Raw genomic sequence first — 25,588 nt, 5'->3', positions numbered from 1 at the left:
AACCTTCTGCACATGCGCAGAGCATTTATGATGACATCTGGGCAGGTGGGTGGGGTATCCCACCGCCGCCACTACCGGTTCGCCTGAACTGGGGCGAACCAGTGGAAACCCACCAGTGCTTTGCAATTGAAATGGCTTTATTCATTATAAATGTTCAAGGTAAGGAAGATATTTTAGAATGAAAGCTAATAGATAAAAACGTATGGATGGATTGAACCAACAAGAGCAGTCCAGACCAGAATGGAAACTGGTCCTATCTACTTGACAATTAAGTGGCTACCAGACTTTATTGCCTATGGCAGCACTAAGCAATCCATTCCATGTTGCTGACACATGCCAGAGTCTTCACAGGGTTCTTCATTCAGTGCCTTGGTTGTTCAAAGCGCATCCCATTCCCATGACCTAAGGAGATGGGCTTGCCTTTGAACATGAGTCAAGTAACTTTAACTGTGCCACTATCTCCATGTACCAAATGGAATTTGGGGATGTCATTCCTTCAAAGTTAAGCTCCCATGTCACACTGTAAATTGCTTTGAAAAAGAAGAATTCTGTAAAATATGTGCGATACGAGCTTTCTGTTTGAAGGGTGAGTGGGGAATTTAAAAGAAAAATCCACAGGGCGAGACTCAGCCTTTGGATTCACCTCTACTAGTCCCCCAGCCTGTATTTTCTACTAATGCAAATGAGGGCATATCCTTTCAAAGACCATCCAACCCATCTCTAATATAATCAAGGGGGGATTTTATTTCACTTTATTTCAAATAGGAGTTTGCAAAAGCAGTCTGTATTTTCTTTTTAAAAAAATCTTCATAGGCTGGCTTTTTATGGTGACAGTATTTTTTTTTCCTTTGTCCTAAAATACATTACTACTGGTGGCTGAATTTGCCTATGCCAGAGATCAGAGACTTCCATGTTTTTTCTTTCTTTTTAGTAACCAGACACCTGTTCTAGGAGCCAAAGGAAAAACAGAACAAACGGCCTGAGATCTTCTTTAGACACTTGATTAGGCACAACTGGACTTGTGCATTGGAGAGAAAAGGTCAAAGACAGTGGTGTGGTCTTTCTCACAGTGGGGCTGCAGTTGAAAGTCCAATCCTGAGACTCTTTTCTTTCATGTCTAATCCTGTTAGGATAATCAAGTTTCAGTGCAAGCTGATATCGTGATGAAGGATACAATACAAAGAAAAAAAAAACTGGGTAGTTTCCAGGCTGCCAATAATTCTCATGTGTTTGAGTAACCCTGGATTAAGTTCAAGGCTACTCAGAAAAGTAGTATACAGTCCCAAAGCTGTGCAACTCCTAAAAGTACAAAACTATTGTTATTTCATTTCTTCTCTAATAGAATCATTAAGAGCAAATTATTAAGGAAAAAAGGTTTGAGCCATGATGGCATCTTCAGCAGCTGAAATTTCCATTGTTTGTATTATAGCATAGAGTAAGAGTACTTTTCCTGGTAATGAAGAGGTTATGGATTTAAGTTTGTCTGATACTAGTTTGATTGTATTTAAAATGCACCTTCTAGCCTCACTAAGGAAGAAAAGATGCAATTATAACTTAAGTTCAATGTCTATAGAATTAAATAACATAACATGCAGTTCTAGAATTAATAAGTTTAATAAGACTTGTCCATTCAGATCCCTTCACTATGAAAAAAATGAAATTATTTTCAACACATTACCCTAGAATAACTAACACTTATCCTGAATTATGTGATACTTACCACATAAAATTATTCAATAATGAATTTCATTTCATAAAATTAAATGAATATAAAAAAAACATTTTTTTCCCGTAGCAGACAAACAAAATGGAATGTAGGTCAAATAAAATTAGAAACCCAGAATATTTACTTGAAAAGCCATTTTATATATAAAGTGGAAAAATACACATTAGGAAAACGTATTAAAGATGTTAAATCATCGGCAACATAATTCCATTTCTAGAAAATATAATATGTTATGGTTTTTTTTAATATGGTATACTTTATAACATATTATAAATATACTGTTATAGCTTTATAATAGTAGTGCACTGTTTAATTGTTTATCTGAAAAAAAGTAATTCATTGAAGATTTTCATTCCTTCCACATCATCAGGTATTATAACCATAATTTGTTTTTCTATTCTGCCTTTGAAATTTAGAAATTTCTTTTTTGGGGTAAGATTGGAAGTAAGGATAGTGCAATGAGACCATACAAAAGAAAAAGGCTGATTGGCTCAGCCCATTATTAAAGCATCGGGATTTCACAAAAAGTGGTACAAACAGATCTGTTAAAGCCTTGATCTAGACAGCCTGAGCCTGCCCTTCAGAAATATTAACAATTTGTTTTTGTTTTTTATTTAAAAAGTGACAATTAATTGCAGTTAATTCTATTAACCAATTAGACTTTTTGTCTGGGTGACAGATTATATGACAGAACTAAGATGAAGAATGGAATATGAACTTTTCCATCTAAAAATACATGGCAACAGTCACTCTTGACCTTATCACCTCTAGGCTGGATTATTAAAATGAATTTTGCATGGGGCTGCTTTTGAAGACTGTCAGAAGTTGCACAAAATGCCTCTTTCCCTTTGCTGATAAGTAAGAAGTGCTAGAATGCTATAACACCATGTTATTTTTCAGAAGGTTTCTAAGTTCAGTGTGCTAGTCATCAGTTACAAAGCCCTATAGGCGTAACACCTAGACCAGTGATGGCTCACCTTTTTCGGTCCAAGTGCCCAAAGTGTGCGTGTGTGCGTGCAAATGCGCACCCACGCTCCCAAATCCCCAAAATGCAATGTGTGCACCCCCCACAAGCATCCCCCCTCATGCCCCACCCCACCCCGTGCATGCGGGGCAGAGACCCAAAGACCAGCTGACTGGTGAGAGGCATGTGTGGATGCTCAGAGGAGCTGAACTGGGGTGTTGGCTCACGTGCCATCAGAGAAGGCGCTGCATGTCACCTCTGGCAAGCGGGCCATAGGTTCACCATCATGGACCTAGATACTTTTAGGACTGCAGCTTCAAATGCAACTGATCTATCCAGTACATCTGCCCAAATTGGGGGTGCAAAGACACTGCCTTCTACATGAAATTTGGGGGTGGGTGAGTTAAGAAATATTTTTGCCTGAATATAGTCTTTTCCTATTGATTAATTTTCTCCTGGAACCCAGATGGCCCCTTCCTAAAAGTTCTTCCAAAAGAAGTTCAATTAAAGCGGTTCCGACATCTGGCTAGCAAGGAAATGGCCATTAGATTGATCTCCAGTCAAATCCAATAGAGCTATTTTTAGCTATTGGATATATTAGTTTCACTAGCTTGATATTAAGATGGCTTTAACAAAGAAAATAAGACAATCAATGATACTTTCTTTTCAAGATGAAATCATAAACCGTGGTGGCGGAGTGGTTAGAGTACAGTACTGCAGGCTACTTCTGCTAACTGCTGGCTGCCTGCAGTTTGGCAGATCAAATCTCACCAGGCTTAAGGTTGACTCAGCCTTCTATCCTTCCAAGGTCGGTAAAATGAGGATCCAAATTGTTGGGGGCAATATGCTGACTCTGCAAACTGCTTAGAGAGGGCTGTAAAGTGGAACATAAGTCTTAAGTGCTATTGCCACAAAACCAATAATTAAATCAGTGAAGACCTGGACGGAGGAATCAAAATTAAAGCTACAGGCATGTTTTGACTGCACTGATTGGAATATTTTTAAAGATACCTCTGCAGACCTGGATGAACTCACAGATACTGTAACATCATATGTCAGCTTCTGTGAAGTCCTATGTGTATCTACAAGGAACTTGCGAATATACAGTAACAACAAACCTTGGTTTACACCTAAACTTAAGCAGCTACGACATTCCAAAGAGGAAGCCTACAGAAAAGGCGATAAAATGCTGTACAATCAGGCCAGAAATGCACTAACAAGGGAGATCAGAGCAGCAAAAAGAAGCTACTCTGAAAAGCTAAAGAATAAGTTTTCAGCAAATGAACCAGCAAACATGTGGAAAACTCTTAAAAATATCACCGGCTATGGCAAACCTCCTTCCCAGGCTGAAGGTAATCAACAACTGGCAGATGACCTGAATGAGTTTTACTGCAGGTTTGAAAGGAAACTACAGCCACCTATCTCCACAACCCCCATCTCAGACACACCAACAACAGCCAAGCCTCCTACAACTGACCCCATTTCATTGGGTTCACAACCCCTAGTGATCACAGAAAAGGAAGTGCAGGACCTATTTCACAGACAAAAGCCAGGAAAAGCTCCAGGCCCAGACAAGATAACTCCTTCTTGCTTAAAAGTCTGTGCTGACCAATTGGCCCCCATCTTCACCCATATTTTCAATAAATCACTAGAGATGTGTTATGGTCATTCTTGCTTCAAACGCTCTACCATCATCCCAGTGCCAAGAAGCCCACCATCAAGGAACTGAATGACTACAGACCAGTTGCTTTAACATCTGTAGTCATGAAAACCTTTGAAAGGCTAGTGCTTTCCTACTTGAAAACCATCACGGATCCGCTGTTAGACCCCTTGCAATTTGCATACCGAGCAAATAGATCAACAGATGATGCTGTTAATATGGCTCTGCACTACATCCTACAACATCTTGAGTCTCCAAAGACCTATGCAAGGGTCCTTTTTGTAGACTTTAGTTCAGCATTCAATACCATCATTCCAGACATTCTTCTAACTAAGCTAAACCAGCTACAGGTACCGGAACAGACTTGTAAGTGGATCACAAGCTTCCTAACAAACAGGAAGCAGCAGGTGAAGCTAAGCAAGATCACATCAAATACCTGTACAATTAGCACAGGGGCCCCCCAAGGCTGTGTGCTCTCCCCACTTCTCTTCTCTCTGTATACCAATGACTGCATCTCCAATGATCCATCTGTTAAGCTACTGAAGTTCGCAGATGACACAACAGTGATTGGTCTCATTCGAGACAATGACGAATCCGCATATAGACGAGAGGTCGAACGACTAGCCTTGTGGTGCAGCCAAAACAATCTGGAACTGAACACACTCAAAACCGTAGAAATGGTGGTAGACTTTAGGAGAAACCCTTCCATACTTCCACCTCTCACAATACTAGACAACACAGTATCAACAGTAGAAACCTTCAAATTTCTAGGTTCTATCATATCGCAAGATCTCAAATGGACAGCTAACATCAAAAACATCATTAAAAAAGGACAACAAAGAATGTTCTTTCTGCGCCAACTCAGTAAGCTCAAACTGCCCAAGGAGCTGCTGATTCAGTTCTACAGAGGAATTATTGAGTCTGTCATTTGCACCTCTATAACTGTCTGGTTCGGTTCTGCAACCCAACAAGAAAAACACAGACTTCAGAGGATAATTAGAACTGCAGAAAAAATAATTGCTACCAACCTGCCTTCCATTGAGGACCTGTATACTGCACGAATCAAGAATAGAATAGAATAGAATAGAATAGAATAGAATTTTTATTGGCCAAGTGTGATTGGACACACAAGGAATTTGTCTTGGTGCATATGCTCTCAGTGTACATAAAAGAAAAGATACGTTCATCAAGGTACAACATTTACAACACAATTTATGATCAATATATCAATATAAATCATAAGGATTGCCAGCAACAAGTTATAGTCATACAGTCATAAGTGGAAAGAGATTGGTGATGGGAACTATGAAACGATTAATAGTAGTGCAGATTCAGTAAATAGTCTGACAGTGTTGAGGGAATTATTTGTTTAGCAGAGTGATGGCCTTCGGGAAAAAACTGTTCTTGTGTCTAGTTGTTCTGGTGTGCAGTGCTCTATAGCGTCGTTTTGAGGGTAAGAAGAGGGCCGTGAAAATATTTAAAGACCCCTCGCATCCTGGACATAGACTGTTTCAACTCCTACCCTCAAAACGACGCTATAGAGCACTGCACACCAGAACAACTAGACACAAGAACAGTTTTTTCCTGAAGGCCATCACTCTGCTAAACAAATAATTCCATCAACACTGTCAAACTATTTACTGAATCTGCACTACTATTAATAGTCTCATAGTTCCCATCACCAATCTCTTTCCACTTATGACTGAATGACTATAACTTCTTGTTGGCAATCCTTATGATTTATATTGATATATTGACCATCAATTGTGTTGTAAATGTTGTACCTTGATGAAGGTATCTTTTCTTTTATGTACACTGAGAGCATATGCACCAAGACAAATTCCTTATGTGTCCAATCACACTTGGCCAATAAAATTCTATTCTATTCTATTCTATTCTATTCTATTCTATTCTATTGCTATTATAAGGGATCTGAAAAGAAGAAAGCAACAAAATTAAGCAAATAAGGTGAAGCTGAAGCAGCACACACTGTACTGTAAGTTAAATAGTTTTTACTAGGCTGTGTTAATTGCTTCTTCAAAACTATTCCTTTTACTAAATGGTGCTGCTTGTTTTAAAAGTGCTATTGTGGATAAAATAGACATTAGGCAATACCATAGCTCCAAAGAAAAAACATAAATCCAGCAGAATGATACAAAATCTTATTTAATGAAATAAGAAAATTGCATCAGTCGAGAAATATCCTGAATTAAATAATGAATCTGACATGTTTCCGGGTTTTTTTCTTCATTCTTTCAAACATTGTTATTTATATGGCAACTTATTTTTTTTCTCCCATTTATCCTTGTGTATTTTTGCTGTAATCATCTCCCAGTGCCTGAGCTATGTCAGACCTTTCAGTGAAAATGAATGAAATTGCATAAACCAGTTATTTTCATTAAGAACTTGGAGACTGAGAAAGGATTAGCTCTGTGCATCATTTAGCCTTTTTAAATTTCCTTTAAGCCCCTTTCCTACTTTTAGTATATCTTTTAGATTTTCCTACTTTTTTTAAACAAAATAGATTTGATCAGGTGCTCATAATTAGTTGTGATCTCATTCTGCATTTATCCAAATGATGTCAGAGAAGTGCCTAAAGACTTTCTGATTTTTTTTTTCTTTGTGGAATGAAACATGAGAATAGCAAAATAATGTGTAGGATATTTATACTACCTCCATGTTTCCCCGAAAATAAGACCCAGTCTTATATTTTGGGGGCTCCAAAATAAGCATTAGGGCTTATTTCCAGGAAAACATGATTTCAGGGTGATCAGCCTGGCTGGGAGCCCAACCCCACCCACCCCCAGCGTGTGCACAAAAGGCACTGGGGCTGACATCTGGCAGCAGTTGCAGCCCGCCTGCCCCTTGGTCAGCGCACTCTGGGGCTGCACAGCCTGTGCAACACAGGTGAGTTGATTACCTGTCTAAGCAGCAGATGGAAGCAGAAGTGCGGAGGGAGGCACAAATGCCAAATGCGTTGCATGGGCTACAGGAAAGCCGAGTGTTGGTGGGCCAGAGTGTGTGGATGGTTGCAGGAGGCTCATCTTCATGCAATGGCATAGCAAAAGATGGAAGCATAGGCATGGGGTGGGGGGGGTAAGCACACAATCCAGACATGCTGCGAAGGCTGCAGGCAAGCCAAGAGATGGTGAGATAGAGTGGGCGGGTGGCCGCGGGAGGCTCATCTTCACATCTCTTGGCTTTCCTGTGGCCCACGCGGTGTTTCTGTCTCCATCTGCTGTCGGTGCTACCGCACAAAGATGAACTTTCTCTGGCTGTCTGCTTGCTCCAGCTCACCGTCTCTCAGCTTTCATGTAACCTAAGCAGCACATGCAGATTGTGTGCCTCTGCCTGCTGTTTGGACTGGTAATCAATTCACCTGCACTGTGCAGGGGCTGCTGCTGCAGGATGCTGTTGGCCCCCACGTCCTCACCACCTCTGGGGGTGACCATGCCCCTCTCCCCAGATTATGATAACCTTAACTAGGGCTTATTTTTGGTATAGAGCTTATATTAGGAGCCGACTAAAAAAATCAGCCTAGGAATTATTTTCCGAGTAGGGCTTATTTTCAGGGAAACATGATATATGGCAAAGAGCTTTACATTAAACTGGTTGAAACTATAGTAGCAAAGATAGAACAATGCTTTAATCTTGATTAATGTGATCATGTGAACCATGGCTTTCCTAAATATAGCTACATAGACAGCATAGCAAGGTAAAGTCAATACATTTAACAGGTACCTGCCTTTTTTGTATGCTTGAATTTACATGCAGTATATCGTAAATTCATAGTATCTGAAAAGTAGAGGCAAAAATTCAGGAAGTCATTACAGAATTAGGTAGGGCTACCATGCCTTTGGGTTCCACAAATATCTTCCTCATCATCTAGTGGTTGTCAAACTTTTTGCAGCCCAGATACAATAACCCCAATATTAGTCATGTTTTAATTAGCCATAACCATACACATTGCCAGATTGTCAGAGGCATGCCAGACCATTTAGAAAGATAGGACATTCCTACCAGTACTTAAATTAGATGATGAAGTTTAAGAAGAGGCTTTAATTAGATCCACAAAATGTGTCTTCTCCATTTTAGCCCAGACACAGCCCCCTTGAGCCTTCTAAAATCTAAGTGGATTTTACAAATGATGATTCATTTCTCTTCTGTAGTTTGAACATTGATTTCGCTGCACATATTTCATTGTTAAATCAATTATCCTATCTGGTCAATTATTAGATCCATATTTTCAGTAATGAATGGCATGAGATCATCTATGAAGAAGATAAGTAGATCCCTGAGGATTATCAAATTATAAACTTTTTCTATATCATCCCCTCTTTACTTAAGCCCAAACATTATGTTATTATGTTATTTATAGCATTATAAAAGGTATGAGCTTTTTCATGACGTTAAAACTAAATGATATTTGGGAAAAACATATCATAAGATAAACCACTGTTTGCAAAGTATCAGTTAAAGACATCTCTCTGAACTTTTGGTGAAATGTTGGGTGAGGTTCACATAAAATATAAGTCTAGATATTTGGGCCTATATGTGCAATATTATGTATGTGTTTCTTTAAGACTTCTAAGAAGCTTTGCATTTGCAAGAAAAAGTGACATTTGATCATTTGTACAAGTATTAATTTCATTTAACCAGCCCAGCATGGCTTGTCTCTTCTCTTCTGAAATGAAGCCCTGTCTGTTAATTAGAACATGCATTCACTGAAACCTTTTGAGCCTCTCCCAAGCCATCACTCTTGAACTCCACAGACAATGTGAAGTCGCTCATTCCACTTCCCCCTTGACAATACACCCAATAAAGGTGAAAGAGGATATGTCACCATATGAAGTTCCTAAGTGTTAACAGATCATGAAAATTGGCAACAACTGTTTTGCTGAGTAGAATTATCTGCAAGCCAAGGATGGATAATATCCGAGTGATGAGCGTTTGGTGTTTGAGCTGTGGTCACATTTGCCTTTCATGTCACTTGGGCCTCTTGAGCAAAATTCAGGAGAGATGAAAGCTAATGCAGCTGCCTTTGTTAATCAGTATTGCCCAGCCCTTCAGACAGAGGGGCAAGGCTGATATTCCCTGAGATACACAATGCATTTTGATTAACAGTGAAAACTAGTAAAGTTACTCTCTAAGCCTGTCTGGTCCATCAGTCCTAGAAATGTAATTTAGATGATTATCTGTGTGCCTATTAAAGCTTGTAACCTGTTCCTTGGCTGTTTGAAGTTCGCTTGCTTAAACTTGCTAATAGGAACAATAGCAAGATTAGGTCAGGGTCATGAAATAAGAGAACAGAGAAAAATGGGGAGGAGGGAGAGAGAGAGAGATGACAGTAGAATAATAGAAAACTTCCTATTAGCAAGTCATTGGAATGATGAAAGGAAAAGATTTTACTATTTAAAAGCTGGTAATCTAAAGCACCAAGTGCACTGTATGTAAGAACCATTCTATGTAGCATCACTTCAAGATTGTTTTCCATGCGTGCAGAGCCTTCTCTAAATCTGGACCACTGCAAATGGGGAAGAAGTAACCCAATCATTTCCCCCAAATTCCTTTGTTTGGAAAAATGCAGAAAGTCATGACAAGCATGTCCCTCCTTGGTGCTAAATAATATGAATAATACTAGATCAGCGTTATAAACCACATTCAGTATGAAAGAAAAATGGAATGAACCATTCTGAACTCAGTCAAATAATTTATTTGGGCTTTTCTTACCAATAACAATAATAAAAACAAATCCTAAAAGTGTTCCTTTGCAATTCAACTGAAATAAACAGGGATTTAATGAAATGTCTTCAGGAGTGGAAGATTTGTTTCCACCAGGCTGGCAAGTCTACTGAAGATTCTTCATTCAGTTCAGAGAATATTTCAAATGAAGCTGAATAACTATAAGAAGGTGACTTATGCTCACTTATGCTCATAACAGCAGGGAACGATTTAAGATGAAATGGAAATAAAAAGGAAGTAGTACTAGCGTGCCAGCTGGATCAAGACAACAATAATGCTTTCATTTATTACTTGAGATATCATGAACTTTGTAACACAGAAATTTTATTCAACAAGGATCGCAAGAAACTATCATAAGATTGAGACACTGGCTTCACAAATTATGGTTTTCTAACTGGGCTTTTTGTATAAAGTTGGTTCACACATCAACCTAAGCATACTTTTCAAACCAAAATGATTTCGTTCATAAGAATGTAATAATCAAGCAAAGCAAATCAGATTATGATTATCAAAATACTCAAACCAACATCTATGTGTATGTGGGAACCAGTGGCGGGTTGCTACCGGTTCGCCCCGGGTTAAGGTGAACTGGTAGTGGTGGCAGCGGGAGGCTCTGCCCACCCACCTGGATGTCTCTGCACATGTGCAGAAGCATTGCGCACGCATGCAAGCGCGCACATGTCCATGAGCGAACCGGTAGTGACAGGATTTGAGACCCACTACTGGTGGGAACCTTCTCCTAGTGCTGCCATATTTGTTAAACTATGACTTTAGGAATGGAAGCATCCACTGATAAACCTAGGTTAGCTACTCTGAGAGGGTTAAAATCCAATTAGATTTGTCTAAATAACTTCCAACTAACATTAAAATGACGGAAATTCACTCCTGTTTTATTTTGTGCAGAGACTGGTGAAGTTGAATGCTTTGAAAAAAAAACTAAATCAGGGGTGTCAAACTCGTGGCCCACTGGCCAGATGCGTCACGTGCTGGCCAGGCCCACCCCCAAGGGGGGGAAAGTAATGATATGTCACATGATGACAATGTGACGCCGTGAGTTTGACACCCCTGATCTAAGTTCACCAACAACATAGTTATGAGGTAGAGAAGAACTGAGAATATTTTGGCAGTCCCTCTGTTTTGTCATTTGGGGACAATTATTTGTTTTACAATAACTATAAATTTTCTGCTAATCCTTTGTGGGATTGGGGGATGTGGGGTATAGGTAAGATAAATCAACCATTGCACAACAATTATTGTAGCGTGGAAGTGAATAAATCACATTAAAATTGCACTTCTTTTGATAGTTGCCCCTACAACTTATTTTTCCTTTGCCAATATATTTATCACTCATTTGTATGTTTTTAAGCTATATTATCCCATTCTTTTAAGGTCTTTTGAGAGTCCCTTTGCCAAGGGAGTCACTTGCAATTACAGAGTACTTGCAATTGGGTCTTCTCATTGGTGGTCCCCTTTTGTGGGCAACTGGTTCTCCCTGCTGCATGTTTACAGGGCTGTAAAATTTGGCTGTTCAATATGATTTAGGGGGAATGTTAGTTTTTGAACTGCTATTAATGGAAAGCATCTTCATTATCTCACCTATTTTCCCTCTTTTTTCTGTATCAGAAATGGGGAGTTGCAATGTATGGGGGTGGGGAGTGGGATGCAAGCTACAGGATCCAGGTAACCATTAAATTGCCCGATTTCTCTCAGTAGCATTTCAGCTGCTGGATACTCTATTCCAGGGGTCTTCAACCTTGGCAATTTTAAGCCTGGAGGACTTCTACTTCCAGAATTCCCCAGCCAGCAAAGGTATTCTGGGAGTTGAAGTCCTCCAGGCTTAAAGTTGCCAAGGTTGGAGACCCCTGCTCTATTCTGTAACTACAGTAACTTTTACTGTAAAATACTTAAGCCTGATGTCTCCCAGATTCTGATTGGACATGAAGGAGGCTGACGGAGAAAGCTAGTCTGTATCCTATAATCTCTTCATCCAATTTTTCTCTTTCCTATTATACCCCTGTGCCATAAATTCAATGTTTAAAATATATATGCAGTGAAATATGTACATTTGTGGAAATAAATGCACATATACCAAAATCTCAGTAATGATGCCTGTATATGTTATTTATTTATTTATTTTATTTATTTATTTTGTCATAACAATATATGTAGGTATCATACAAAAAGATTATATAATATATAATTGCATCAACAGAATAGATATTTGAGATAACTGGCAACCTCCTGCTTTGCCACACAGTAGAAGCCACCAAAGTTGGAATGTTAACTACAATTAGCATTCCACCATTATGATTCACCATATCTTAAATACATTGTTTTACATGAGGATTTAAAAGAATTTCATTCTAAATCCTGCACTACCCAAATTAATGTTTAGATAAATACTAGCCAGGCCAAAATCTTACAATTGCAATCCTTGGATGTGGTATATGTGTGTGTGTGTGTGTGTGTGTGGAATGAATGTTGCATGATCACATGATCTATTTTTAAAAAGAGTCTAGCATTACAATAAGCATCCTTGACTTTTTAAAAAGAAATAACAATAAAAAGATCCTTTGGGCATCTTATACATTTTAAATCCACATGCTGTCGATTTCCAGATATAATTTGGCAGATTTCACCATTTATCTTGCATTTTTATAAACTATCAACATGTGTTGCACTCGATAGATGGCAATAGAAAAATCAAGTTTAAAGCGATTGGATCAAACTAGGGCGCATCCCCCCCCCCCAGAATGCATCGCTTTAGAGACTCAGTTGGATAATATGACTAGGTGGCTCAGTGGCTAAGCTTGTCGATCAGAAAGGTTGGCAGTTTGGCGGTTCGAATCCCTAGTACAGGTCTCCTGCATGAGCAGGGAGTTGGACTAGATGACCTCCAAGGTCCCTTCCAACTCTGTTACTGTTAGTATCTCAGAATATTGCTAACCTCTCCACTATCAGCCCCTTTCTTCATGATATTTCTGACGCTATAGAGCACTGCACACCAGAACAACTAGACACAAGAACAGTTTTTTCCCGAAGGCCATCACTCTGCTAAACAAATAATTCCATCAACACTGTCAAACTATTTACTAAATCTGCACTACTATTAATCTTCTCATAGTTCCCATCACCAATCTCTTTCCATTTATGACTGTATGACTATAACTTGTTGCTGGCAATCCTTATGATTTATATTGATATATTGACCATCAATTGTGTTGTAAATGTTGTACCTTGATGAAGGTATCTTTTCTTTTATGTACACTGAGAGCATATGCACCAAGACAAATTCCTTGTGTGTCCAATCATACTTGGCCAATAACAATTCTATTCTATTCTATTCTATTCTATCTCATGATTCATTGCAGGGTTGCTCTAATAGTATTGAAATCCAAAAGCCATCTTTTCCCTATTTTGTTTAAAACAGGAGGCATGGGAAATTAAGGTTGGAAGATAGAATTTTATCAGTTTGGCTAAAAAGCTGTGCCAAGCATAATATTAACCCAGACACCACAATGGTGTATTCGTGCCAAAATGGTTCTGAATGTAAGACATGTGCTACAGTGGTCTGCAAACATATGATTAGACAATTTTTTTCATCATTCAGTAACCTTGAGATTGGCAGATTTGTGATGGCTTCTTTGAAAGAAAGATTACCATACTTATTCCAAAGAACAGGATAAACAAGTACAGCATGAATAGGGTGGCTAAATGAAATAGTTTTGTAAAAGTAGCAGTATTAGGCACAATCAGCTGGGAACTTAGCCATGCAAACTTATAGACATGATCTCAAGGAATGTCTTATATTTCACTTCAATAGGAATAATAGTGGGAGAACATTCTCCTGTTTTGTATCCTCTGGCTCTTATTTTAGTCTTAGTTGTTATCAATATACTACTTAACTTTGTTGAGGGTTTCTTATTTTTACCTATATCTGCTGCATGTGACAACTAGTGCATTGTCAAATTTTACCTTGCATCTATCAAAAAAGAATTTCTTTGTGAAAGAAGCTTTTGTTTTTCCAACTCAGCTTGACTGAGAATTAATTTTAATGATGGTTTTGAGCTTTATTGTTGCAGAAGGCAGACTGAATTCTGTTGATATTGCTGCTTTGTGTTACATCTGTCCATTGCTTTATACTTTCACTCCCTGCCATATTTTCCCAACCTAAAAAAAACCCAATGCTAAAAGAGGTTTAATCGATTTGCATGAGACTAGGAAAGTAGCATAAAGAGAAAACTGTAAAATGAAAAAATGAAAGAGAAATGGCCACGAAGGAAAAGACATTAATAAATGTCCCTGGGCATTTTGTAACTAAATATATGCATTAATTTTCCATTTCACCTATGAAGTTTCACTGCAATTCTGCTTTTATACATACACAAGCATACAAAATGGAGAATGAAATCTCATTCATCAAATTGAAAATATACTAATGAAAACTTCAGGATTTTTGTCCCAATTATACCCTTTTCAAGTGGTTCTGAATAATTTCTTCCTACAAGAGTAAGAGAGTTCATCTTTGTTTCTCCTATTGGTTGGTGGTTGCTTTCAAAATTAAATCTGAAGCTGATGCTTTACATAAACAAATATAAGTTTGGAAGATAGAATTTTATCAGTTTGGCTAAAAGCTGTGCCAAGCATAATATTAACCCAGACACCACAATGGTGTATTCGTACAAAATGGTTCTGAATGTAAGACATGTGCTACAGTGGTCTGCAAACATATGATTAGACAATTTTTTTCATCATTCAGTAACCTTGAGATTGGCAGATTTGTGATGGCTTCTTTGAAAGAAAGATTACCATACTTATTCCAAAGAACAGGATAAACAAGTACAGCATGAATAGGGTGGCTAAATGAAATAGTTTTGTAAAAGTAGCAGTATTAGGCACAATCAGCTGGGAACTTAGCCATGCAAACTTATAGACATGATCTCAAGGAATGTCTTATATTTCACTTCAATAGGAATAATAGTGGGAGAACATTCTCCTGTTTTGTATCCTCTGGCTCTTATTTTAGTCTTAGTTGTTATCAATATACTACTTAACTTTGTTGAGGGTTTCTTATTTTTACCTATATCTGCTGCATGTGACAACTAGTGCATTGTCAAATTTTACCTTGCATCTATCAAAAAAGAATTTCTTTGTGAAAGAAGCTTTTGTTTTTCCAACTCAGCTTGACTGAGAATTAATTTTAATGATGGTTTTGAGCTTTATTGTTGCAGAAGGCAGACTGAATTCTGTTGATATTGCTGCTTTGTGTTACATCTGTCCATTGCTTTATACTTTCACTCCCTGCCATATTTTCCCAACCTAAAAAAAACCCAATGCTAAAAGAGGTTTAATCGATTTGCATGAGACTAGGAAAGTAGCATAAAGAGAAAACTGTAAAATGAAAAAATGAAAGAGAAATGGCCACGAAGGAAAAGACATTAATAAATGTCCCTGGGCATTTTGTAACTAAATATATGCATTAATTTTCCATTTCACCTATGAAGTTTCACTGCAATTCTGCTTTTATACATACACAAGCATACAAAATGGAGAATGAAATCTCATTCATCAAATTGAAAATATACTAATGAAAACTTCAGGATTTTTGTCCCAATTATACCCTTTTCAAGTGGTTCTGAATAATTTCTTCCTACAAGAGTAAGAGAGTTCATCTTTGTTTCTCCTATTGGTTGGTGGTTGCTTTCAAAATTAAATCTGAAGCTGATGCTTTACATAAACAAATATAAGTTTGGAAACTAGATAAGGAAATACAATATAGGACACTGTTTGCTATAAATCTTTGTTGAAATACATTTAGAATAAACCTCACACTCATTCCTAAGAAATCAGAAGTTGGAACTGACCTAGCTATTCCACTAATACAAGGAAACAAATATGCTTAAATGTATTGAGGCACATTAAAAAAATATTTTCATTGTTTGATCCATGTATATCTACTTATTTATTTATTTGCAGTACAGCAATAGCCAACAGCACTGAAACAACCATAACTTTCCTGTATTTCATTTCCTCGGGAGTCATGGGTCCTGTTATTTGTACACATTTTGTAAATTATCCCATTTGAGGTATCATTGCTCAAAAATGACTGTCCTATGATGTACCATTTTACTCATGTAAGAACCCTAACAACGAGAGCTCTAGCAGTATATAAACTGCAACTATTTATTGCTACAATGATATATAATGCTATGTTTTTAATTTTTGTACCCTTTTAACTTTTTAAAAAAGTGCTTTCTATGTGTGCGTTTTCTCTTCGACAATGTATGTATTTCTATCATAATTATCATACAGTTTTGTTTATTTTTATTATTTTAAAAGCAAAAAGGAAAGGAAAAATAGAGAATACCGTAATTCATGACACAACCGAAATGCAAAGAAAGATCCTTTCAGTTCAAAACAGACTCTGCGGCAGAGAAGAATATGATGGAATCTTAGAATATAAATCCTAAGGAATAGGATGTAAAAAAGTTTGCAATTGTCAGCTGTTCTATTAGCTCTAATGTCTGGCAATACAGATTCCTTGGATGTGTTATGTAAGGAACTCCAATAAGTCTCTGGATCAAGTTGCACCTTTGGCTAAACATCAGAGAGTACTAGGATTTAAGTGACTGTGAAGTGAATAGTTATAGCCATTAATGTGAGCACAGCAATCAATGCAAGGCATGGGAGAATAGATTAAAAGGATTAGAAAGACATGCAGAATAATGGACAGGACTTCAGGAATTACTTTTTTAGATTGTTCAGCTGATCTGAGAACTTATATGCCTTTATTTCTTTGCTTTTATTTGAAAAACTCAGATTATGCTTTTGATTTTTACCAGTCAGATCTCTGGCAACAACAACAAAATTATTAAGAAATTACAGTGGTTGCTTTCTATAGGCTATACATTGTCTATCTATGAGCTGAGGCCAGTTCCCTGTGCAAAGAATATTATGCAGATTATACTGGAAATTGAGAAAATCATAATTTGTGGAAACTAGGAGGGGAGTCTCTGGTGGCCGAAAATCTGGAGTCTCATAGCATCTTTCCCAACCAAGAAAATGTATTAAAATGTAGTATTTAATTTGAAGAAACATCTGATGAAGTCGGCTAAGTTCACAGCAGCATACATTTTAATAAAATGTATTATTCCAAAAAAGTGCTACCAAACTCCTGATCTTTGGCCTGTTGTGGGTGCATTATAGTTGAAGAAGAATGTATAGTTTAAGGATGAAGCAAGGGTTCAGCTGTGGGATAAAATAGGAAAAACAGCATGCTAAACTCAAATTTATTTTGGCTATATTTTGCGCTTTTTAATTCTGGAAATAATAGAAAGTAAGTGAACCATAGATGAATGATATGTCGGACTCAGACATTTGATTTTGCATTTATATATTATAAATTACATTAATTTTACTGAAGTCACAGCTAAACTCAGCAAATAATTTTTGTTTTAATGGAAGCATCATCCGTAGGGGAAATAATTTCACTAGAGGTATTATATACCAAATAAATCTAAAACGTTCCTGGCTTCTGTATTAATGTCTACTTTTGCTTTCTTGGCATAATTTGACATAATTTGGTTTTACAGAGATGCTTCTTTAGTTTATTTGCATTTCTAATTTCACTTTCACTTTATCACTTTATTGTTTTTTTACTTGTTATTAGATATTTATATGCTGCATCAACTACAACATATTTATATTTCACTTAGTCTTTTACTATGCTCTTCCACATTTTGTAGTCTGTCTCTCCATCTTGTAGGAAGTTGCTCAAGAGGGGATGTATAATATACAATGTCACTTTCTTGTCCATCTATTTTTAGTGCATACAATAATAAATCTACAGCGTATGTATTATTTTAGAGAATGAACAACAGGTTTTTAAAGCATACATCTTCCACAAATATTGGAAATTAATTGGTGCATTTTGGATTCCATTGAGCTCCAACATGTGCCAATGTGCAAAAGACACAGTAGCAGCTAGATCATCCAGATTTTACATGATTCCAGAGTCCACTGTTTTTCACTGTTTGGATAGTTGTAGATGCCAGTCCAAGAACTTGTGTTTCCCATTATTTCTTTTCCATTAGGAATAGCCTAATGATCTTTCCTGACCTGCAAAGTTTATTAATGAAAGTTTTGTGCAGTTCTGAACTAAATAATTTACAATAAATAATAACTAAACCAGAAGTATCTTATCTGGCATGTGGGATGCCCCCTGGGCAGCGCCTCTTCCTGGTCGCAGCCCTGAGGAGCGTGTGCGAAGTGCTCACTTTTTGACATTCAGTGCTGAAAAGGTTCGCCATCACTGAAGTAGTAGGTTATGGTGTACTTTATCAAATGCCTCACCGAAGTCCAAGTAAACTATATTGACAGCATTCCTCTGTGGATGTATCTTGGGATTATGTTCCTACTTTTTCTGCTGCTGAACCGAACATATAGTCTTCCTTGTAATGATGTGTGGGAATGACCATGGGAGACAGAAAGAGAGCTGCAAACCAGCATGTAAACATTGTCTCAGCTCACCACCCAAGAGGGAGGTGGGGAAATGTTTCAGAAAGGACCTTTCCTATTTTTTCTAGAGAATATAAAGAAGGGGGGGAATAATTTTTTTCAGTCTTGCAAGATTCTCTTAATATATAACCTTACAATAAAGACAGAGCTAGCATGCCTGGTTGTGTTTCTTGTCGGGACTGTCTCACAGGTCTAACATTTCCATCTATTCAAAAAGAGGCCAAACAAAAATAGAACTGAAAGTGCTTCTCACATGCATTTGTTGTCATTCTCTTCCTTTGATCAGAGGTTTGGGGCCGAATATTGGAAGAAATTGACTTGAGGCTATGGAGGTGGGATGGAGACAAATATCATTTGGGAAAACTCCCTGGGCAATCTAGTACAGGAAGAAAGGATTAAGCATCCCCCTGCCAATTATGGTTGCATTTGCTTTTCATTTGTTCTCTTGCATTAATGGCTTTCTTCTAGTGGAGCTAATCCATATGTTCAGAATTTGTATTTCTTTGCAATGAGATACTTATTTCAGTTTTATGAGCTCATTCTCACTAATTTCATTAGTATACTTTTCATAGTGCATTTGATCATCACAGCTTGGTTATGTATGAAAAAAGATATAAACTGACTAAACAAGAGTGTTGAAATGACTTCATGACATATGCAGATCTTCTCCGAAGCACAATTAGTTGCAGATGGTAAATGTATTCTATCCTAATTGAATGAAATAGTGTTACACAGTCACAACTGAACAGTGCAAAGAATAATACTTTTTATTATATATATATATATATATATATATATTTATTTATTTATTTATTTATCGTATTTGTATACCGCCCTATCTCCCTAGGGACTCAGGGCGGTTCACAGGCAAATAAAAAGGTACATATAAATAAAAAGTAAAATAACAGTTAAAAAGCTTATTCTACATGGCCCAATTTTTAAAAACAATATAAATAATAAAACCCATTAAAACCAATATAAAATTTAAAATCTAATCCAGTCCTGCGCAGATGAATAGATGTGTTTTAAGCTCGCGACGGAAGGTTCGGAGGTCCGGAAGTTGACGAAGTCCTGGGGGGAGTTCGTTCCAGAGGGTGGGAGCCCCCACAGAGAAGGCCCTTCCCCTGGGTGTCGCCAGACGGCACTGCCTAGCTGACGGCACCCTGAGGAGTCCCTCTCTGTGAGAGCGCACGGGTCGGTGGGATGTATTCGGTCACAGCAGGTGGTCCCGTAAATAACCCGGCCCTATGCCATGGAGCGCTTTAAAGGTGGTTACCAAGACCTTGAAGCGCACCCGGAAGGCCACAGGCAGCCAGTGCAGTCTGCGCAGGAGAGATGTCACATGGGAGCCACGAGGGGCTCCCTCTATCACCCGCGCAGCCGCATTCTGAACTAACTGAAGCCTCCGGATGCCCCTCAAGGGGAGCCCCATGTAGAGAGCATTGCAGTAATCCAGACGATTATATATATATATATATATATATATATATATATAAAATCTTCAGATTATAGAAGATTATAATCATCTTTATAAACATATTTTAAGAAGATTATAAACATCTTTTAAGAAGATGTTGGATAACCATTTGTCTGAAGTGGTGTAGGGCTGCCTGCCTAAGCAGGGGGTTGGAATAGAAGACCTCCAAGGTCCTTTCCAACTCTGTTATTCTATTCTAGATGTAACTAAAATATCAAACTGCTTGGAAACTTCAGTTAGTAGCCTCTGTTAAGACATGCAATGGCAGGCTTTGTGGTCTACCACTGTTTTTTTTTGTTGTTGTTAGTTGCGAAATCATGTCGGACCCATTGCAACCCAATGAACAACGTTCCTCCAGGCCTTCCTTCCTCTACCATCCTCTGGAGTCCATTTAAGCTCACGCCTACTGCTTCAGTGACTCTATCCAGCCACCTCATTCTCTGTCGTCCCATTCTTCTTTTGTCCTCAATCTTTCTCAGCATTAGGCTCTTCTCCAGTGAGTCCTTCCTTTTCATTAGGTGGCCAAAGTATTTCAGTTTCATCTTCAGGATCTGGCCTTCTAAAGAGCAGTCAGGGTTGAACTCCTCTAGGACTGACCTGTTTGATCGCCTTGCAGTCCAAGGGACTCTCAGGAGTCTTCTCTAGAACCATAGTTCAAAGGCCTCAATTCTTTGGCCTTCAGCCTTTCTTTCTTACTTTCACAGCCATACATTGCAACTGGGAAAACCATAGCCTTGACTATACGCACTTAATGCCTATAAATAAATAATGTTGGTTTCTTTACCTACTCATTTATTAGATTACATTGGCACTCCACCTTCTTCTAAGGAACTTCAGCAAGCATTAAATATTGATTAAATTATCATTGCCTGTGATATTTACACTCATGTTTTTGTTTGCCTACCATCTTTAGCCAAATAGGTGTTGGAGCTTTTATACTAATTGAATGAATTAAAAAAAAGAAAAAAACCTGGAAGTTTTTTTTCCTATTTCAGAGAAGATTCTTTCCAAGTCTCCCACAAAAATGCTGGACATTCAGTTTCATATCTTCTACTTGCAAAACATGTATTCTGCTCCTGAATCAGGGTATGAAAAATTGGCAATCTGGAGACAGAACATTCTGAGGAATGGATAAAAATATATCTTCCTTCTCCCTGCTCTTAACTGTTCTTTTCAGTTATATTATTGCCCATTATAGTTCACTTGTGATAGAACATATTCTGTATATTGATCAGTTGTATTTTGACATTTTAATTTAGGATTGTGGCTCAGTCATTCATCCTGAGGAATCCTGTGGTTTGCAGCCTCTCTCTGCTGAATATCTGTCAATCGTTTCACAGCCACAGTTGAAGACATGTGAAATGGGGGATGTAAAAGGCATGTTTTTAATCTATTCTTTGCATATTCAAAAATATTCTCACCTTCTTACAAGAATGTTGATGCCTTGCTTCCTTCCACTTGAAAATTAAGAAAAAGCTCAAGCTTTCGTCAAAAAAACAACAACCCAGAGCCAAACTAATTTGTTAAATTGTCTTCTGCTTTAAATTATGAATAATTAATAATGGTTAAAATAATGCATTTGTCTTAGAAAAAGGAATTTTAGCTCAGTGGCAGAGCACAAACTATGCATTTTGGAAATCATGGCATCTGTCTATTGCAGTACCAGTTTTAAAAAAAGAGATAGCAAAACTGTAGATAACTTTCAATTAAAACTCCAGAATGCTATATGTCAGTTCATGGAGACAGAGTTGATATTATCACTTGGCTAAGTGATGCATTGTAGTTAGAGTGATGGACAAGGACTGGAGAGGTTTAGATCTGAAAGTATAGTTGCATCTATACAGTTGATTTTTGAGTCCATTTTGGATGTCCTTGGCGGAAGGGAAAGATGTAAATTTAAATAAGTACCATTTCTATGTCAAGCAAAGATTTGTTTTGTTGCCTTAAGTCTCCTCCATTTGGGTTCAATATTTTTGCCTTTTAATATTGGGTCAAGAGAAAGTAAAAGTATTTTGATTTCTAGGCATAAATGTCTGCCCAATTTATTTCTGATCCAGAAATTCCAGGTAGAGATGTAAGAATGGTTATCATCTACTTTCCAGGACAGTGGGTTGTTCCTTGCCTTAGTTGTTCTGATAACAGAACCTGTGATTGGAGGCAGATAACATGGCAGCCGAACAATTGTCAGTACCCTGTTCTGAATAAACCAGAACTCCAAAAGTGTGTAAAAAGAAAAAAGGTAAGTCACAAAGTCGGTAAGAGGAAAATCTATACCAAAAAAATAAATAAATATCTTCATCTAAGCTATGGTGTTTTTAAAAAGCTGAATATTGCTTTATTAATATATTAATAATTCTTCCATTGTAATTTTTATTGTAGTCTAAATAATACCCTAAGTTTGTTTCTATTAATGAAATACTATATGTTAGTGTTAGATATTAATTTGTTTTTTTGTGAATTCTGTTTTTTCTGCTGGCCTGTAATGCATGGCTTTGCTTCTGCTGACAAAATTTATGAAGTCTTCCTTCATGTTCTTGTGCAGGCCTCAGGCGGACCTCACTTTTCTTACTTGAAGATTCTAAGACTGCTTGGAAAAGTAGTGTCTCCTTAATAAGCATGGTTTGACTGTCTAACATCTGGCTGAGATGTGTGGCACAGGTACAGCTGTCTGCAAATACAAGTATTCAGAAGTAAATGTTACATTGCAGATATTGCAGTGTATTATACAATTAAGAATAAACACTTAAAAGTAACCCCAATATAAGCTGCATGACTAATGAATATCTAAAACATTCAACTATATACTATGTCGCATAAACTTCTTTACCACACATGCATTTTATTTTTTGGACTAAATAGTAGCTCCCAGAGTCCCAGAATTTAGGAATTAAAACTTTGTTGCTGGTAATCCTTATGATTTATATTGATATATTGACCATCATTTGTGATGTAAATGTTGTACCTTGATGAAGATATCTTTTTAATTGTTGTTGTTTTAATATTGTCTGTTTTTCTGTATTTTAACTGGCTGTTCACCGCCCTGAGTCCTTCGGGAGAAGGGCGGTCTATAAATTAAAATATTATTATTATTATTATTATTATTATTATTATTATTATTATTATTATTATTATTATTATTATTATTATTATTATTATTATTATTATTATTTTCTTTTAAGTACACTGAGAGCATATGCACCAAGACAAATTCCTTGTGTGTCCAATCACACTTGGCCAATAAAAAATTATATTCTATTCTATGCTATTCTTAAAAATCTGTTGGGCATCATGGTACTTAATTTGCCTTATATTAGTGTTTCTCTACCTCAGCAGCTCTAAGATATATGGACTTCAACTTTCTGAATTGCCCGCATAGTATTCTGGAAGTTGAAGTCCACACGTTTTAAAGTTGCTGGGGTTGGGAAACACTGTTTTATATAATGGCACCATGAAAAATATTCCACAATAGATGAACCATAAAGTAATTGGCACTAATAAAGTAAAAAAGAAAGATTGGATCTTATTTTTCCTGCTGATGTAGTCAAACAGAATCACTGTCAAGGTTGACATATCTATCATTCCTTTTCTGTTCCTGACTTATTTAGCACGCAATTCTTCAATTCCAACTGTGGCCATTCATTTTGTCTCTAGCTTTGGAAAACTTAAATTCATTTATACTATCTGAAGTGTGAACTAACTATCTAACCTTATTCCTGCCATAATTTCACCTTGCAAAATAATTGTTCTAGAAAGATCTACTCTATTTTAAAACAAGTTCTATTCTATTTTTTAAAAAGCCCTTATTTATAGCAAGTTTGCCTGTTGATTCTTATTCAGACTTCTTTAAAAGAAAATCTATTTTAATTCTTTTATTAAACAAAATAAATTTATAAATAAGGCAATAAACACAAAAAAACCAGAAAAAATGACAAAAACATCCCATGTAGAAAAAAAAAGTCAGGTCAATTTTAAAACATATCATTAAGTCTTGACCACACAGAATAATATTGTTTTGTCTTTCCATTACATTGAGAGCCAACCCATAAACAAAAAGCAAACAAGAAGTATGAGCAATCTACAATGATAATACCGGTGGTGTGTTTTTCCAACTTTGAAGAGTAATATTTTTTTGCTCCTTGCGATACTCGATAAATCATACATTGTTATATTTTATATATAATTGAGGAGTTTACTCACATCTACAAAGCATAGTAAATGTAGAATAATGTAGGACTGAAATTGAAGAAAATATTTTTGGGATATATTTATGATCATGAAACCCAAAAGGGGAAATTGTGGAATAACTCATAAGCCACAAGTTAAATTCCCTTACTCATGTTATGGTTGTGACTGAATAATGGTGGCAGCCTCTTAAAATATTTCTGGATTCTCTATAAATACAAGATGATTTTTTTTTGTTCAGTTAGTCTTACGATCTTGAGGAGCATCAAATATTTCAATCTTGAACTTGTTGATTTGTTAATATGAATATCTTACCCTTTAATTATGAGTTTTGCAATAATTAAAATCTGTCTTAGCAGTAGTCTTTAGAGGTTTATAAAAAGATACTATAGATTTAGAATCACCTCCCCAAAAATTGCAATACTAATAAATTTGAGAGTGAAATTGGCTATATTAATGGGTTATATTGCTTTTTTATAATTTTAAGCAAGCCAATTTTTCTTTTCAATAATCTAAATGGTATAAAGATAGATGTATCTTCAATTTATAACCAGTAATTGCCCCGGAGAATAAGTGGGAATAAGATCTAAAATTATATTTTTGTTCCAACATTTTGCAGATGCACCTTGCTGCATTTAATGCAGAGAATGCAGTATTGCTATTACTAAAAATGGAATTAAGAGCCTAATATTAAAATAAAAGGTTGTCCACAAGATGAATTGTTGGGGTGGGGAGGAATAAGGAAACACAATGTTGTGATACAAACTTGCATTTTTTGTGTTTTCAATTGTGGCATCTGATGCAAATATGTAAGAGGCAGAGTTTGTGTCACAAATACATTTTTGGTCATTTGGTTAAATCTTCAGCCGATGTCAAAAGTCAGACATTTTACACTTGTGTCAACTTTTTTTTTAACTTCTGTTCCATAGAGAAATGGAAGCAGTGCCATTCTTAAACTTCTCCGAAATTTTCCCACAGAACTGCCCCATCTATTAAACTATCCAAGGAAATGTCTATCACTGGAGTAAATAATTTCTAAAAAATACAATAGAACAAATGAATTCATTGGTTCCTTTCTCAATCTGGTACTTTTCAGATGTGTTACTTGAACCACTACTTCCATTATATCCACAGTCAGCATAACCATTAGGGTGGATTTGTAGTCTGATACATCCAGAGAATATCAGGTTGAAGTAGGTTCTTTCTTCTGGAGCAGCAGATACCCTGACAAGGTGGCAGAGAAAGTTGGAATATAATGTTGACAAGAACAGGTGATGCTCAAATCCTATGCTTTCCCATGAAGCTTTTGATGTGGTCCTA

At 36.8% G+C, this 25,588-nt stretch overlaps 1 protein-coding gene across 5 annotated transcripts in view; it reads left to right on the top strand.

Annotated features, from left to right (window-relative positions):
* The window catches only part of CPED1 (cadherin like and PC-esterase domain containing 1), a 111,233-nt gene that overhangs the window by 73,704 nt on the left and 11,941 nt on the right, over positions 1–25,588 (top strand). For 2 of the 5 annotated variants that reach the window (XM_058191029.1, XM_058191031.1), the window contains exons 18-19: positions 21,346–21,463; positions 22,144–22,325. In XM_058191029.1, coding sequence (XP_058047012.1) covers positions 21,346–21,463; positions 22,144–22,325 — 300 coding nt within the window. Of the gene's footprint in view, positions 1–21,345; positions 21,464–22,143; positions 22,326–22,628; positions 22,745–25,364; positions 25,540–25,588 lie in introns of all 5 variants that reach the window. The other 3 variants (XR_009156106.1, XM_058191032.1, XM_058191030.1) reach the window with 3 other exon arrangements.

The sequence above is a fragment of the Ahaetulla prasina genome, chromosome 7 (genome assembly GCF_028640845.1).
Source record: "Ahaetulla prasina isolate Xishuangbanna chromosome 7, ASM2864084v1, whole genome shotgun sequence".
NCBI lineage: Eukaryota > Metazoa > Chordata > Lepidosauria > Squamata > Colubridae > Ahaetulla > Ahaetulla prasina.
Note: the sequence above shows the minus strand (reverse complement) of the source record. Positions and strands in the feature narration are given on the sequence as shown.